Source organism: Corvus brachyrhynchos, unplaced genomic scaffold, assembly GCF_000691975.1.
Source record: "Corvus brachyrhynchos isolate BGI_N302 unplaced genomic scaffold, ASM69197v1 scaffold7, whole genome shotgun sequence".
Classification (NCBI taxonomy): domain Eukaryota; kingdom Metazoa; phylum Chordata; class Aves; order Passeriformes; family Corvidae; genus Corvus; species Corvus brachyrhynchos.
Genome location: NW_008239054.1, coordinates 2066670 through 2079113, shown reverse-complemented (window position 1 = coordinate 2079113; position 12444 = coordinate 2066670). Strand labels below are relative to the sequence as shown.

At 40.0% G+C, this 12444-nt stretch overlaps 1 protein-coding gene across 1 annotated transcript in view; it reads right to left on the bottom strand.

Moving 5' to 3' along the window:
- The window catches only part of FHOD3 (formin homology 2 domain containing 3), a gene marked incomplete at its 5' end in the record, with an annotated part of 377704 nt that overhangs the window by 10385 nt on the left and 354875 nt on the right, over positions 1 to 12444 (bottom strand). Inside the window, 4 exons of the mRNA XM_017739071.1 lie at positions 8546 to 8583; positions 8855 to 8931; positions 9374 to 9535; positions 11516 to 11687. Coding sequence (XP_017594560.1) covers positions 8546 to 8583; positions 8855 to 8931; positions 9374 to 9535; positions 11516 to 11687 — 449 coding nt within the window. The remainder of the gene's footprint in view (positions 1 to 8545; positions 8584 to 8854; positions 8932 to 9373; positions 9536 to 11515; positions 11688 to 12444) is intronic.

Here is a 12444-nt window from a genome sequence, read left to right as displayed (position 1 = left end):
TGGTCCCAGCTACAAAGGTAATGCAGCTGCAAGTTGCTGATTTGGAACAAAGAAAATTCCCATGTGGCTGTAAATTACACAGTGAGGACAGCAGGAAGGGCAAATTAGAAGAGACAATGCAGGCCAGCTCCATCATCTCCTTTCATTTAATGTATCTTAGGGGTTTTTTTTCTGTTACCTATCCATATCCAGCTTGCACACTTGGTCTATGTTCTCATACATTTACATTTAACACATTGTCTTGGGCTTTACTACAGCAAGTCCAGCAATGGCAATTTGCAACTCCAAAGTTCAACCCAGACACTCTTGCTCATATTTTCTTGTTTTAATACTTGTCATATTTTTATGCCACCGTATATAGGTTATATAGGTTCATTATGCACATATCATTGCTTAATACCAGTAGGCCTAAATGCTTAATAGAAATACTATAACAGTATGTGTAGAGATTTTCTTACGGAGATTTGTGGGTGAATTTTTGGACTATATCACACACTTCTCTGAAGAAGTAGAGACAACTGAAATGTGGTCTTTGTCTGGGTCAGCCACACAGAAAGCTCCTGGAACCAACACATTATTATGTATTATTCTGCAGCTTTGCTTTGAGTCCTGTCAACACTTCATAGATGGCAGAAGTCTTTCCTAACAAGAAATTTTGTAGTTCACAACCAACTCTGGGTATGACTTGTGGTGGCTGTGACATAAAGAGGAGTCTAGCAGTGGGAAAGGGCAAACTGGCACTTCATAAGGAAAGCTAAACTTGTTTTTCATCTCCAGGTGGCTTATGTTATAGGGAACAAAAAGTAACATTGCCTTAGAGAACCTGGGCTGCATGAAGAGCATACGGGCTTTCAAAGTAATATTTAACATGTAGTTGAAACTGTTGAAGTTTCCAACTTTATGTATTTCACAGATCATCATTTCCACAGTCCCAACAGTAGAGCAGAAAAGAAGATTTAACTCCTTCTTCGAATGCCTTCTATGACAATCCCCTTGATATTCAGGACTTACGTGAATTCCACTATAAAGAGCTACTAATAAAAGCAATCCTGCTGCCACCCCTTTCATAATTTCTCTCATTTGACTTCACCAGTCAGAAGTGATTCCACAAATAACAGGTAAAGCATCAAGTGCATAAAGCTCACCAACAACCACGTCTGCATGACTGAGTATACAGTGAGTCATGACTGCGTCACTATACACTATGTTCAAGACCAGACCATACATTAACAATGCACAGGTTGGAAAAAGACAGGAGATGGGATACAAAAAGTAAACCATCTAATGTAAGTGTTTAAGGCCTGCAGCCTTTACATTTCATTTGGAATTTAAAAATGACCCACTAAGGGGGTTTATCAGGCTGTGAACACAGAGATGTCTCTTGGGGAGTGACTTGGCAGAGGACTGTGGCGAAGTTTGAGCACCTGGGCTCTGCGGAATGCAAATTAATTTTCCCCATTAGGAATCCACTCTGGGGAATAAAACCATAAAAAGCATCATATCAGGTGAAAAATAATTGTGATGAAAACAATGTTGTAATTACACTAATCAGGTGGTGTTATTCTGCCTAGAGAAAGCGAAAGCCATATATATACTTATATAAATTATTTCTTGGCCATAGTGCTGGGGCAAGATAAATCCAAAATAGCTTTCGCTTTCGTTCTTCTTCTAGGAGAGACTTCCCTGCAAACACTTCTGACACTCGTGTCCAAGCAAACCCCTGCCTTCCCAGCTCCTCCTGCTAATCTCCTTGGTGGCAGCAGAGGGCTCCCTTTGGCAGCTGTGGCAGCGCCACGCTCCGGAAAGCCACACAGGAGATCGGGTTTGTGGCCGCCCGTCTTTTGTAAGGCAGTGTGAAAAGCTGCCCGGTACCGCTCCGCATTCTCCCGTTCTCAGATGAAGTGCTTTCCAGAATAACTCGGTGATTTTGTCAGCCAGCAACTCACTGCCGCAGAGTTCTTACTAGGATGCTGAAAGTCATCATCTTTCAGGAAGGAAGGATGATGCATATAAGGAATAAATTACTGACTGGAGATAAATTTGCAAGTTACTTTAATACAGAAGAGAGCAAACAAAATACTTATCAACTTTGGATTAATGGTGTGCCACTCAACTATCCATATTTTTTAAATACTTAAAAATTAGGTATCCTACTTTTGGGAATTAATCCTGTGACAAGAATTCAAAAGCCTTTACCTTTAAAATACATCAATTAAAATAAAATCAGAGGGGAACGTAGATGAATTCACTGATGCAGTGAATAGCAAACTGGCAAAAGTGAAAACAACAATTTGTATCTCCTGCAAGATGCAAACAAATGGAGTAAAGTTATTTTTTTTTTTTAACTACAGTTTAAAAAGTAGCAAAACTGTGTACTGTAATGAAAGTATTTATACAGAAAATGTCAATGCCAATATGCAGTGGGCAGGGAACAGGAACAGCATGATTTCCTACATATAATACTGACATCACTTGCTCTGTATCAGCTGCTCATCTCCTGCCAGTTTCCTCCACATTACCTTCAGTCTGCTCTCTCCTGAAATTAAGGAAGTGCCACTTGGCCAGGAAGAGATGGCAAGAGAGATTCCAGCACTTGTAAATCCTCGTCTAGAAGCCCATGAGAAGTTGCATTTGGTTCTCCCAGTGTTGGAAACACAGCACAAGGATGGTCTGTCTATGCTGTCAGATCTGGGGGGGACACCAGCTTCACCTGGATGGGCATTTAGTCCCATGAGGTGACAGCCACTCTAAAACCACCTGGGACTACCCAGCATAGCAGCAGTTTTCTCCTTGTTCCTACACCACCCCCTTTGTGCTTGGGTGTTGTAATGTACATGTACTTATGAATGTCTGTGTAGTGTTCATATCCCTATTCCCCCTGTGAAGTGAAATAAACAGGGATAAAAGACATTTTATAGTTTTTGTAAACATTGAATATTTAATTCTGACTTAACACATCAATGCAGCGACTTCTCACCCCTTCCTCAGTTGCTGTATTACAACAATGCTGCCCCATTCTGAGCAAATACAATCCACAGTATCTCTAATAGTGGTACAGGAATCCAACATAAAGTTAAGGAATAAACATATTGGTGCAGGTTGGGTTAATTTGACATCTGACTCCTAAAAAAAAAAAGCTGTTTCAAGCAGAAAGTTTGAGGCTAGGAGCCCCAAAAGAAATAATTTCTATCAGAATAAAACTCATTCTAGAAATGACTCACAGATTCCTCTAAAATAGTGAGTGGAAAATGAATTTAAGCCTCTTTTACAAGCAATTTTTTAAACTAGATATTTAAACCAGCCTTTCAAAAACCGTTTTGTTTTGAAGGCTACATGATGTAGAACTGTACAGGATGATTTCAGGTTTCCTCTACAGTGCTAGGACCAGGCAAACACTCTTGAAGACATGCTGAGGTATGAGAGATACAGTTTGAAACTCATGGAGACTGCCAGCAAAATATATAGGTACTATACATTTGAACATGCAAAAAGTAGAATGTCTACCCCTGTCTGTCAAGATCAGATATCTTAAAAGAAAGCTATTAAAAAACCCTGTAACACACACTGTAAAGCAGAAACTGAACACTCATAAATAAATGTGTGCCAACTTAGAAATGGTATTACTATCAACAATCACAATTACGTATGTTATCAATTACAATGGGCAAAACAGAAAATATGGAACCAGCTATTCAGCCTCAAGATTTAAATAATTTTATAACTATCAAAACTCATGGTAAGTTCTATGGGTTATGCAGCTAATGGCTAATGGTTATGCAACATGATGGCAGGTATGGGTTACTTAGTCAAAGGTTGGACTTGATTAACTTAGAGGTCTTTTCCAACCTGGATGAGTCTGTGTTTCTATGATTCTACCTCTCCTGTTTGTTCTCCTACAGCTTTTGATGTATAGCCTCTGGCACAGATGAGATATAGGACTACAGAGATCTCACCCTGATCAGATACATCAATTTCTACAGCTTATTGTGGTCAACTGTACTTATTAGTAATTCATTAACTATTTAGTAATTTAAATTTATTGGTTTTGTTTTTATTTATTGTAGATCACAGAGTTTAGTTCTCCTATTTTTGCAAAGACCTCGCCATCCTAGGGATGGAAGAATGTATTACTTAAAAGGCACTCAAGACACAAGCTATCTTGGCATCTAATGGGGATAACCTTCCAGCTGCCAGAGCTCTAAGTGCTTTATCTCGCATTCTATTTTCATTCAATAATTACATTTTTATTAACCAGGTATTGACCTTTTGAAGGCTCAGTACTTTGTGTAGGAACAAACAGACTTTGATACTGAATACCATCAGTCATACATTTACTTTTTCTAAATGCAAAGAATGGTTCCTAAATATGCATCACTAACTAGATTACTCTGCCCCATACTCTAACTCCTGATAGGATCCAGCTACTCAAATCCTAAATAATTAATTGCAAATTCAAAGTGAAGTTGTTTTCCTTTAAAGCATTTTATATAGTTTTTCTTCTTGCAAGGTTTTCATTTTTTTAAAAGTATAATTTCCATTAAATCCTGCTCTTAGTCAGGCTATAAATACCAGAAGAACAGTCTCCCTCCTGGTATTTTGGCACTTCTGTATATTTTCAAAGCCAGAAAAAGTAAGTGGAGAGACATGAAACTGAAAAATAATGAAAATAACAAAGAAAATATGAAGAAAAAGTTACATAATGCACCCTATGAATGCTCAACAAAATCCATGCGCCTTTGGATTCAAGTAGTGTCCCATGTAGTATTTTGTTTGATTACAAACCTGTTTATTCCAAAGCAGCACTGCATGTGGTACTAAAACTTGTCTAAAGCTGGTCTCCATGCCTGGTCCTTTGGCAGAGCTCTTTCCCACATTTAAGCACCTGATGACAGCAGGCTGATTTCTATTTCACTTTTTCAGTATGAAATACCTGACCTACCATGTTCTGCAGTTAAATTTAATCCACCAGCCCTGAGTTTATTTGTCTCAGATTCAGGTAAACTTGACTCAGTTCCTATCTCCACCTACTTGGGTGGTGCCTTAGACCCATTTCTGCATCATGATTGCAAGAATTTTTTACTCCCTGCAAGCCATTATACAAATAAATCAATAAATCCTTATGAGATGTTTCCATACCTCAAGGGTCTGTATTAGTAGGCTAGCACATGATTTCAAAGCCTGATAGAAGAGCAAGGCATTATCATGTCTGTCTCTTTTTTAAACATCACAAACCAGTTTGATTAAGTTATATCACTCGAATATTAGATTAAATTGTGATTCAATTATTATGTGTTCCAAACCCTCTTCACTAACTCAAATCTAAAGCAGATTTTCAATTTTAATAAAATCTAAGAATAACAGGAGTGTGCACACACACAGAGACACTCAGAGATAAAACACTGTGTGGGAAAACAAGCCTCTCACTCTGTGCCATCCCCATGCAGTGTCTCCAGCAGCATCTGATAAAACCATCACTGTGCTACTCATCATCAAATCCCAGTCACACCCGGCCCTACATTATAGTTCACCATCCAGGGTCAGATGAAGATCTAGATGCAAAAACTGCTGAGTAGTCAAGCAATCTTTAAAGAGCTATTTCCTTTCAAATATATAACCCTGTTTAGCTCAGCATTCACAAGTGCTGCCTTATGTATGTCGGAATTAGTGCAAATATCTTCCATATGCTTATTCATGTTTAATAATAAACTGGAGTATGATTTTTCCTGATGCTGACTCATAGGAATTGTATCATTCTCCTGAGACAGTTCCATCCAGTTCAATGAGACCGACACAGAGATGGCACCTCAGCAAGAGTCTAATTCTGAGCAAACTGGTTTTCTGTTAAGGGATCAATATTTAAATAGACAGCCAGGACAAGAAAGAAAACAGTATTCCTATTTTCTATTATGGAGTTGTGGGGGAGCTCTTTAAATAAATATACTTAAGTAAAAATTGTATCTTATGGATGATACTGCTAGTCTTTATGAAATTTGGATTATCAAGTAGAGTGATTCTTAAAACTTCCTTATCCCAACTTTCCCTTGCACTCATTGTTTGTTATAGCACCCTTTGGGAAGGCTTTCCTAAACTTATAGGAGAACCAGACAATCCTAATTACATTATCTTTATTTCATTGCTAAGTTGAACAGCTCCCTATAATGTTATAGAAAACCTTCTTGCAGAAAGCTGCCCTCAAACTTCAAGAACAGAAACAGTGTATTTTCAACTTAATTTAATGCTTAATTTTTATGCTTTTAAAACATGCTGAACTGACATCTCTGGTGGCTGGGGTCTGTTTTTTACACACAGAATATAAACATAAGAGGAAAAAAGTCAGAAAAATCTTCCCATGGGAACTTGCTTTGAAGCTCTCTCTGAACAATTACCTCGAGGGGGTGACAGAGCATTTCAGTTTCTGTGGCTCATTCAATCCTGTGGCTTTCTGATGAACAAATACAACTGCAATGTTATTGTCTCAGATATAATGCCACTCTAGGATATCTGGTAGGCAGGTCACTGAACGACTGTCGTAAGGCAGTGACTTCCAGTTGGTTACTGTAACTCTAAATGACAAATTTTATCCTGAAGATCTTCCACAGTGTAAAGGTCTAGCACAGAATCTCTTTCTTCAGATCATCTGTTGTTATGCACTTACCATGTACCTTAGATTTCTGTAATTCACTTCAGCTCCCACTGAACAAATTCCTTCCTACTAGTCATATCTTGATTTATCAGTGACCCTTCCTATCTTCAACCAACAGATACAGACATTTCCATCTGTCTTTTGTGGGATGACTCCCTGCCTTATTCCTCCTCCCATTTTATAGTTCTGATGATTAGCCCAAGCTTTCAAACTCTTCTACATCATTATCCCCTAACCAAGCTCTCTACATACCAGATATGGTCACGCTGCTCAACACCCACAAAAGGTAAAATGCTTCAAATGAACATGTCAAGATGTCTCATTTTCCCATTGCAACTGCTTCCTGAATTTAACATAACCTTTTCCATAAACCTATTTCTGCTTTCCCCTAGCTATAAATGACTTGAATGATTAATTTCTTTTTTTTACTTCACATTTCACTGTCTTTTTTTATGGGAAAAAATCTCTTGCCCATGAGAACCTTCTGCTGGAACCACAGCAAATGTTTATAGTGCAACTGCATATAAATCTTTTGGGTTTCTGATTTTGCTAAAAACATGCATCTCATTTCATGCTCACTATAATCTTAGCTGAATGCTAAGTGAGCCTGACAAGGTTTCCAGTTGTGTACTGAAAGCAATGAGATGTATGCAACATGATGCACAGGGAAAAAAAATCATTCCTTTCAAGTGAGTTTCTCTTTGATGTCTGTGAATAGATTGAATACCAAGCTCATGGCAAAAGCCAAAAGACGTGTATGGGAGTCTGAAGATTGAAGGTGGTGAATCAAACCTATTAGATAATAGGGTCTTTTTGTTCTACAGGTAATAAATATTATAGTGCCTACTAATCTAAATCATTGAGATATGCCTAAAAATCTACTTTCTTGTATGTTTATGTGTTTCTAACTGGAATGTCTTCTTCTCATTTAACTCACATCATGCATTAGCAAGGGCTGATGTCTCTTCATTTCTTGGAGATGTCATATTATCAGTCCAGCTGAGTGTATTTTAAAGATATACTACTTCATTAATTCATCATCCAGGTATATTGACTTCCTATCAGAGTGAAACAGCTCAGTTAGGATGTTCTCCTTCCACACTTCTGCACATGTCAGCTAAAAGGGACACTAAACTACTGAACTTTATGTTTGTTTTGAAACTGTCTTTTAGCCCACTTAAGAGTCTCATCCAGATCTCAAAGAACAAACAAGCACAAGAGCTGAATTCTATCATGATTAATTACAATGGAAATCAGTCCCAGCCTAAACATTTACTGACTGTTTAATCCCTGTTAATGTTTTTACTGAGTATAAAAGACAGTTCAGTTGAAAAATATATAGTATTTTTATTATCATTATTATCCTGTTCTGTTGTTTCTGCAGCAAGTGCTTCCTTGGGAAAAAGGTATCTGGCAAAAATTAGGAATAAGAGGTTTTGGTATATGTGTGTATGCAGACAGTGTTGCTAACAGAGGAAATATTTCATCATGGGATAAACCATGGAAATAGGGATAAACCATGGAAATAGGCAAACATACAGGAGATTTATTTGCTATGCACAAGCTAACTGCAGCAGTCAGCACGTGCAGAACACCAGAACTGTGTGGGGAAGTGGGTAGGAGCAGGTGATGCCACAAAGAGGTAAGGCACTGTGTATGACAGAAAGTAAGACAGACAATCCAGTGTCAGCTAATTTTCTTTTTTAGAGAGTGGCTCATCTGACCAGAGTGTCCACTTTTCTTCTGCTCTTGCTACATGCAGAAGTTCTTTTCTTAGCATATTGGGGAAAGTGAATATGCTTTCAGCACAAGCTAGTTTATAGCAAATACCAAATGTCTTTGATCACCCATTATGTTAGAACAACTCCACAAAAAAGGAAATCTGTGTCATTTTTCACTCACTGTTGTTGTCTCCTCTTTGTCCTAACTTCCCAGAAATGCTAAAAAAATGGATGGAAAGGTAGTCAAAAAGCCACATATGGTTAATGATGTTAAACACTAAAATCTTACGTTCTTTCAGTAGTTATCCTTCTCATAGTATTTGTACAAGTTTCTGCACATGAGAAAAAAACCCAACAAACCCAGAAAATTCATCACCTCTTAAACATTGGGTTTACTAAAGCATGAAACCAAACTCCTCAAACTTGGGTGCCGCAGCTCAGCCCCAAGGCCACACTACACCATTGAAAGACCACCTTATAAATGTGCTACCTTTTCTTCCCAGTGGAAGTTAAACTCCTCTATAACCACTTTGCAGCCAAGCAGCAGTAGACATTTTGTTTTCAGGGCTGCGGAAAGATAGCACACAGCACGAGAGAGAAAGATTTTAAAAGGCGAAACATCTCAAACTACTTTTTGCTTTATGAATAAATTCAGCTACAGACACAACTATTAATCTTTATGCCAGTTCACAGTAGGTTACAGCATTTTAAGCAGTCTCCATCTGAGATCCTGATCTGACTTCTCTAGTTATGCATAGGTACTGTCATAAAGCACCATAAACCATTCTTGTCTGTCTGCTAAGGACATTTCAAGTTCTGTAGAAGACAGAGTCACCCACTGCATACAACATTGTTTAAACTATAGCAAGAGGAACATAAGCCAATCACCATCACACACTCAAGCCACTTCCAATGCATGTCTGCCTACCAAAGGCCTGGATCATACACCAGTATACATAAATATTTGCATGTTTTCTTATTTTGAGCAATTTAATAGCCTTATACTCACACGACTTCCTATTTGCTCGTGACCGCTTCCTCTCTCTAGGCACCGCTCGCTGGCTTGGCACTTGGGTGGCGGACTTGACAATGCGGTCCATGATCTCATCCGCCGCGTCATCCGTTGCGTTTGGTGAATCGTCGTTGCCAGCATTCCACGAACCGATACGGCCTGGAAAAGCCCAGCAAGTGAATTCAGGGAAAAAAAGACAGGAAAAACCTCTTGCGTCACTTTGGTTTTGCAATTGGGTTTTTTGGGAAATTACAGCAGGCAGCTCAGTCATCCCAACCTCAATTCAATCAAAGGAGAAGACTCTGAAATATTCTCCTAATGGAGAATATTTCTAAATAATACCCCAGACTCTTTGCTGCACCAGCAGAGAGCCGAGAGCTCAAAAGCAATTACTACATATATATATAGTATACACACACACACACACACACACACACACACACTCTCTATTCCTTTCAGCCTCAGTGTCTTGCTCTTGACCACACAACTGGCAAATGCCTGCTAGAGGCTGCCTATAAGCAAAGGATGGATAGTATTGTGTGACCATGTTTCTCTCTGCTCCTATTAAAAAGACACTAGAAGACATGGCACATCTGAGAGATTGATGGAAATCAGAAATACAGGTCCTTTGTACTGAAAGAAAGGAACAAAGAACAATTTCTGAGCATCTGTATAATAACCTAGTGCAAAGGAGACAAGAAAAGGGCACAAGGTCTGGTTTGACATGTCTCATCCCCATCACAATGAAGAATTCACCTTCTTATTACAGAGCTGTATGTGTCCTGGCATGACTGTGCTCTGTTATGAGTGGAAGAGTTGTCAGCAAGCTGAAAAGCTGAAAGCAATTTTGGTTAAAACCACAAACAAACAAGTGACCCATGTTTCCGAATCCAAGGCTCTGGAGCTCCTTACTCCACAGAGCATTGTGTAACACATTTTTGGGTTCCTCCACTACTGACTACTCTTCTGTGTGCGTTTTGTTTTTAAATAATTTGAAGGCTAGTGTGCAGTGCGAACACTGACAGTGAACTTTGCAGAACAGTGGGTGTGGTACAATCGCAAGCAGCTAAGAAATCACCAACAAGGCCACGCTATGTAACATCCCTGAAGTCCATAAACAATAGTTTTGATTAGGCCTTTACTCTGCTGCCTTGTCTCCTAGCTCTTGTCAGGAGGAGTTGTATTACAACAGTGCTCCTGACAAGCTCCTGTCTGGCTCACCCATCTCCTGCCTCTGCTGTTCTTCTGGGGAACACAAGCTGACTCTCACAATCAGGACAATCTCCTTGTTAGCATTCAGTGGATTACTTCAGCTGTTCGGCTTGTTGCACTGCAGCTTGAATTATTTAATCTTCGTACTTTAGTTAGCTGACTGGCTTCTTACATTGGGGCTGTGAAACCTCTGAATTAGACAGGGTCATGATTTCAAGCCTTAATAAACTAAACACACACACAGAAGTGGATGCTGTGGATGTGCTATCAGTTGTATCAAAAAGTATCAAGAAAGTGTAAGATATCCAGATATGAAGGAGAAGAAATACCAGAGCAGGAAAATGAAGCCTTGAATTTTGGTGCATCACCTTTACTTCAAAACCATCTTCCATGTATTACATGTATGGGAGTGGTGAGGGGAAGACAAAAGCAAGTACCCATTACCTTTGCAGTTTAGCAGGGAGGTGGTTAAAAGAGACATCATCTTTTTCCTACCCATTTTCCTCTCCCCAATCATTCATAAAATGCTGCAAGGTCTTTTCACTTGAATTTGAATTGCTACTTTCTACTCGGTTCTATTGAAAATAAAGGGAAAACCACATCCTGAATTCTCCAGATGGCCCATTTTGCTTTCATGATGAGAACAAGGATTGGGGTGTTAATGGGCAGTTACCATCATCGTGCAGGGAGAATTGAGAATTTCTGCAGGCTCGGACTCCTGACGCCCCTACTCTGGCTGTATTCAAACTTCAGGTAAATTCTTCTTCATCCCCATGCCCCAAATCACTTCTACCACTGGGATGTTCTCCTTCCCCTTCCACCTTTTCAGCTGTGAGTGCTACCCAAGAGGGACATGACCCACGTTTGGGCCCCTGCATGGCTACCACAGCACAAGAAATGTGGCCCAGAGGGAACCTTGGCTCTTACCTCGGCTGGCCCGGCTCCGAGTGCGCACGCCGAGCGCCATGGTGCTTTCCCCGCCCACGGAGGAGGTCTTCAGCACAGCCTTCATGTTCTCGTGCTCGGCAGCATCCTCAGCATACTGCAGGCCCTGTGGCTGGCTCTGGCAGGGCGGAGAGCTGCTGGAGAACTTGCCAGACTGCAGGAGGAAAAGGATTTGTTGTTTCAACTGAGAACAGCATGGACAATAGGCCAGAATCTCGACTGCAAATCGCAAGGAAAAAAGTGTCCTCCCAGGCTTGGTTTGGAGTGCAGCTCTTTCCAAAAGAGCCCAGCAACAGTTGCTCCTCTCCCAGAGTATTCACCCTGACCAGAAATAAACCTGAACCAGGGTGACAGAAGTCAGAGGAAAAACAGATGCATTAGCTCGAGCTTTGTAATTTTGACCTTATGTCTGAGAGTAAAAGGTACAAAGCAAAGACTTGCTTTGAAACCTTCGATCCAGACTGGGCCTGATCTGGGGTCAGGCATAATGCTGAGAGGAACAGCATGAGACCCAACAGAAGAAAGAAATTGCTTTTTTTTTCTCTCTACAATCAACTTTCAGTAGCAAGGCAAAATGGGGAGAGTGGTCTAGGAAGAGACACCTTTCCCTCTTGCCTCTCTGACTTGCTGCACAGAAAGCTCCCAAACTGCTCTAAAACACAATTCTCTACAAGTAACAGCACATTACCACTAACACTTAAAAAATCCCTGGTCCCAAAACACGCAGCCCAATTATTTCATGGCCAAAACACAAAAATTGCAGTCAGAAGTTAGAAGAACAAACAAAACCTTACAAGAGATTGAGGAATCTGCCCTCTGGTTCCCTGTCACCACGACATGAACAACAGCAGCTACACTAGCTGGGCACACACAGTGTGGTGCTGCAGCAGCCCCACCAATTACCAAAACAA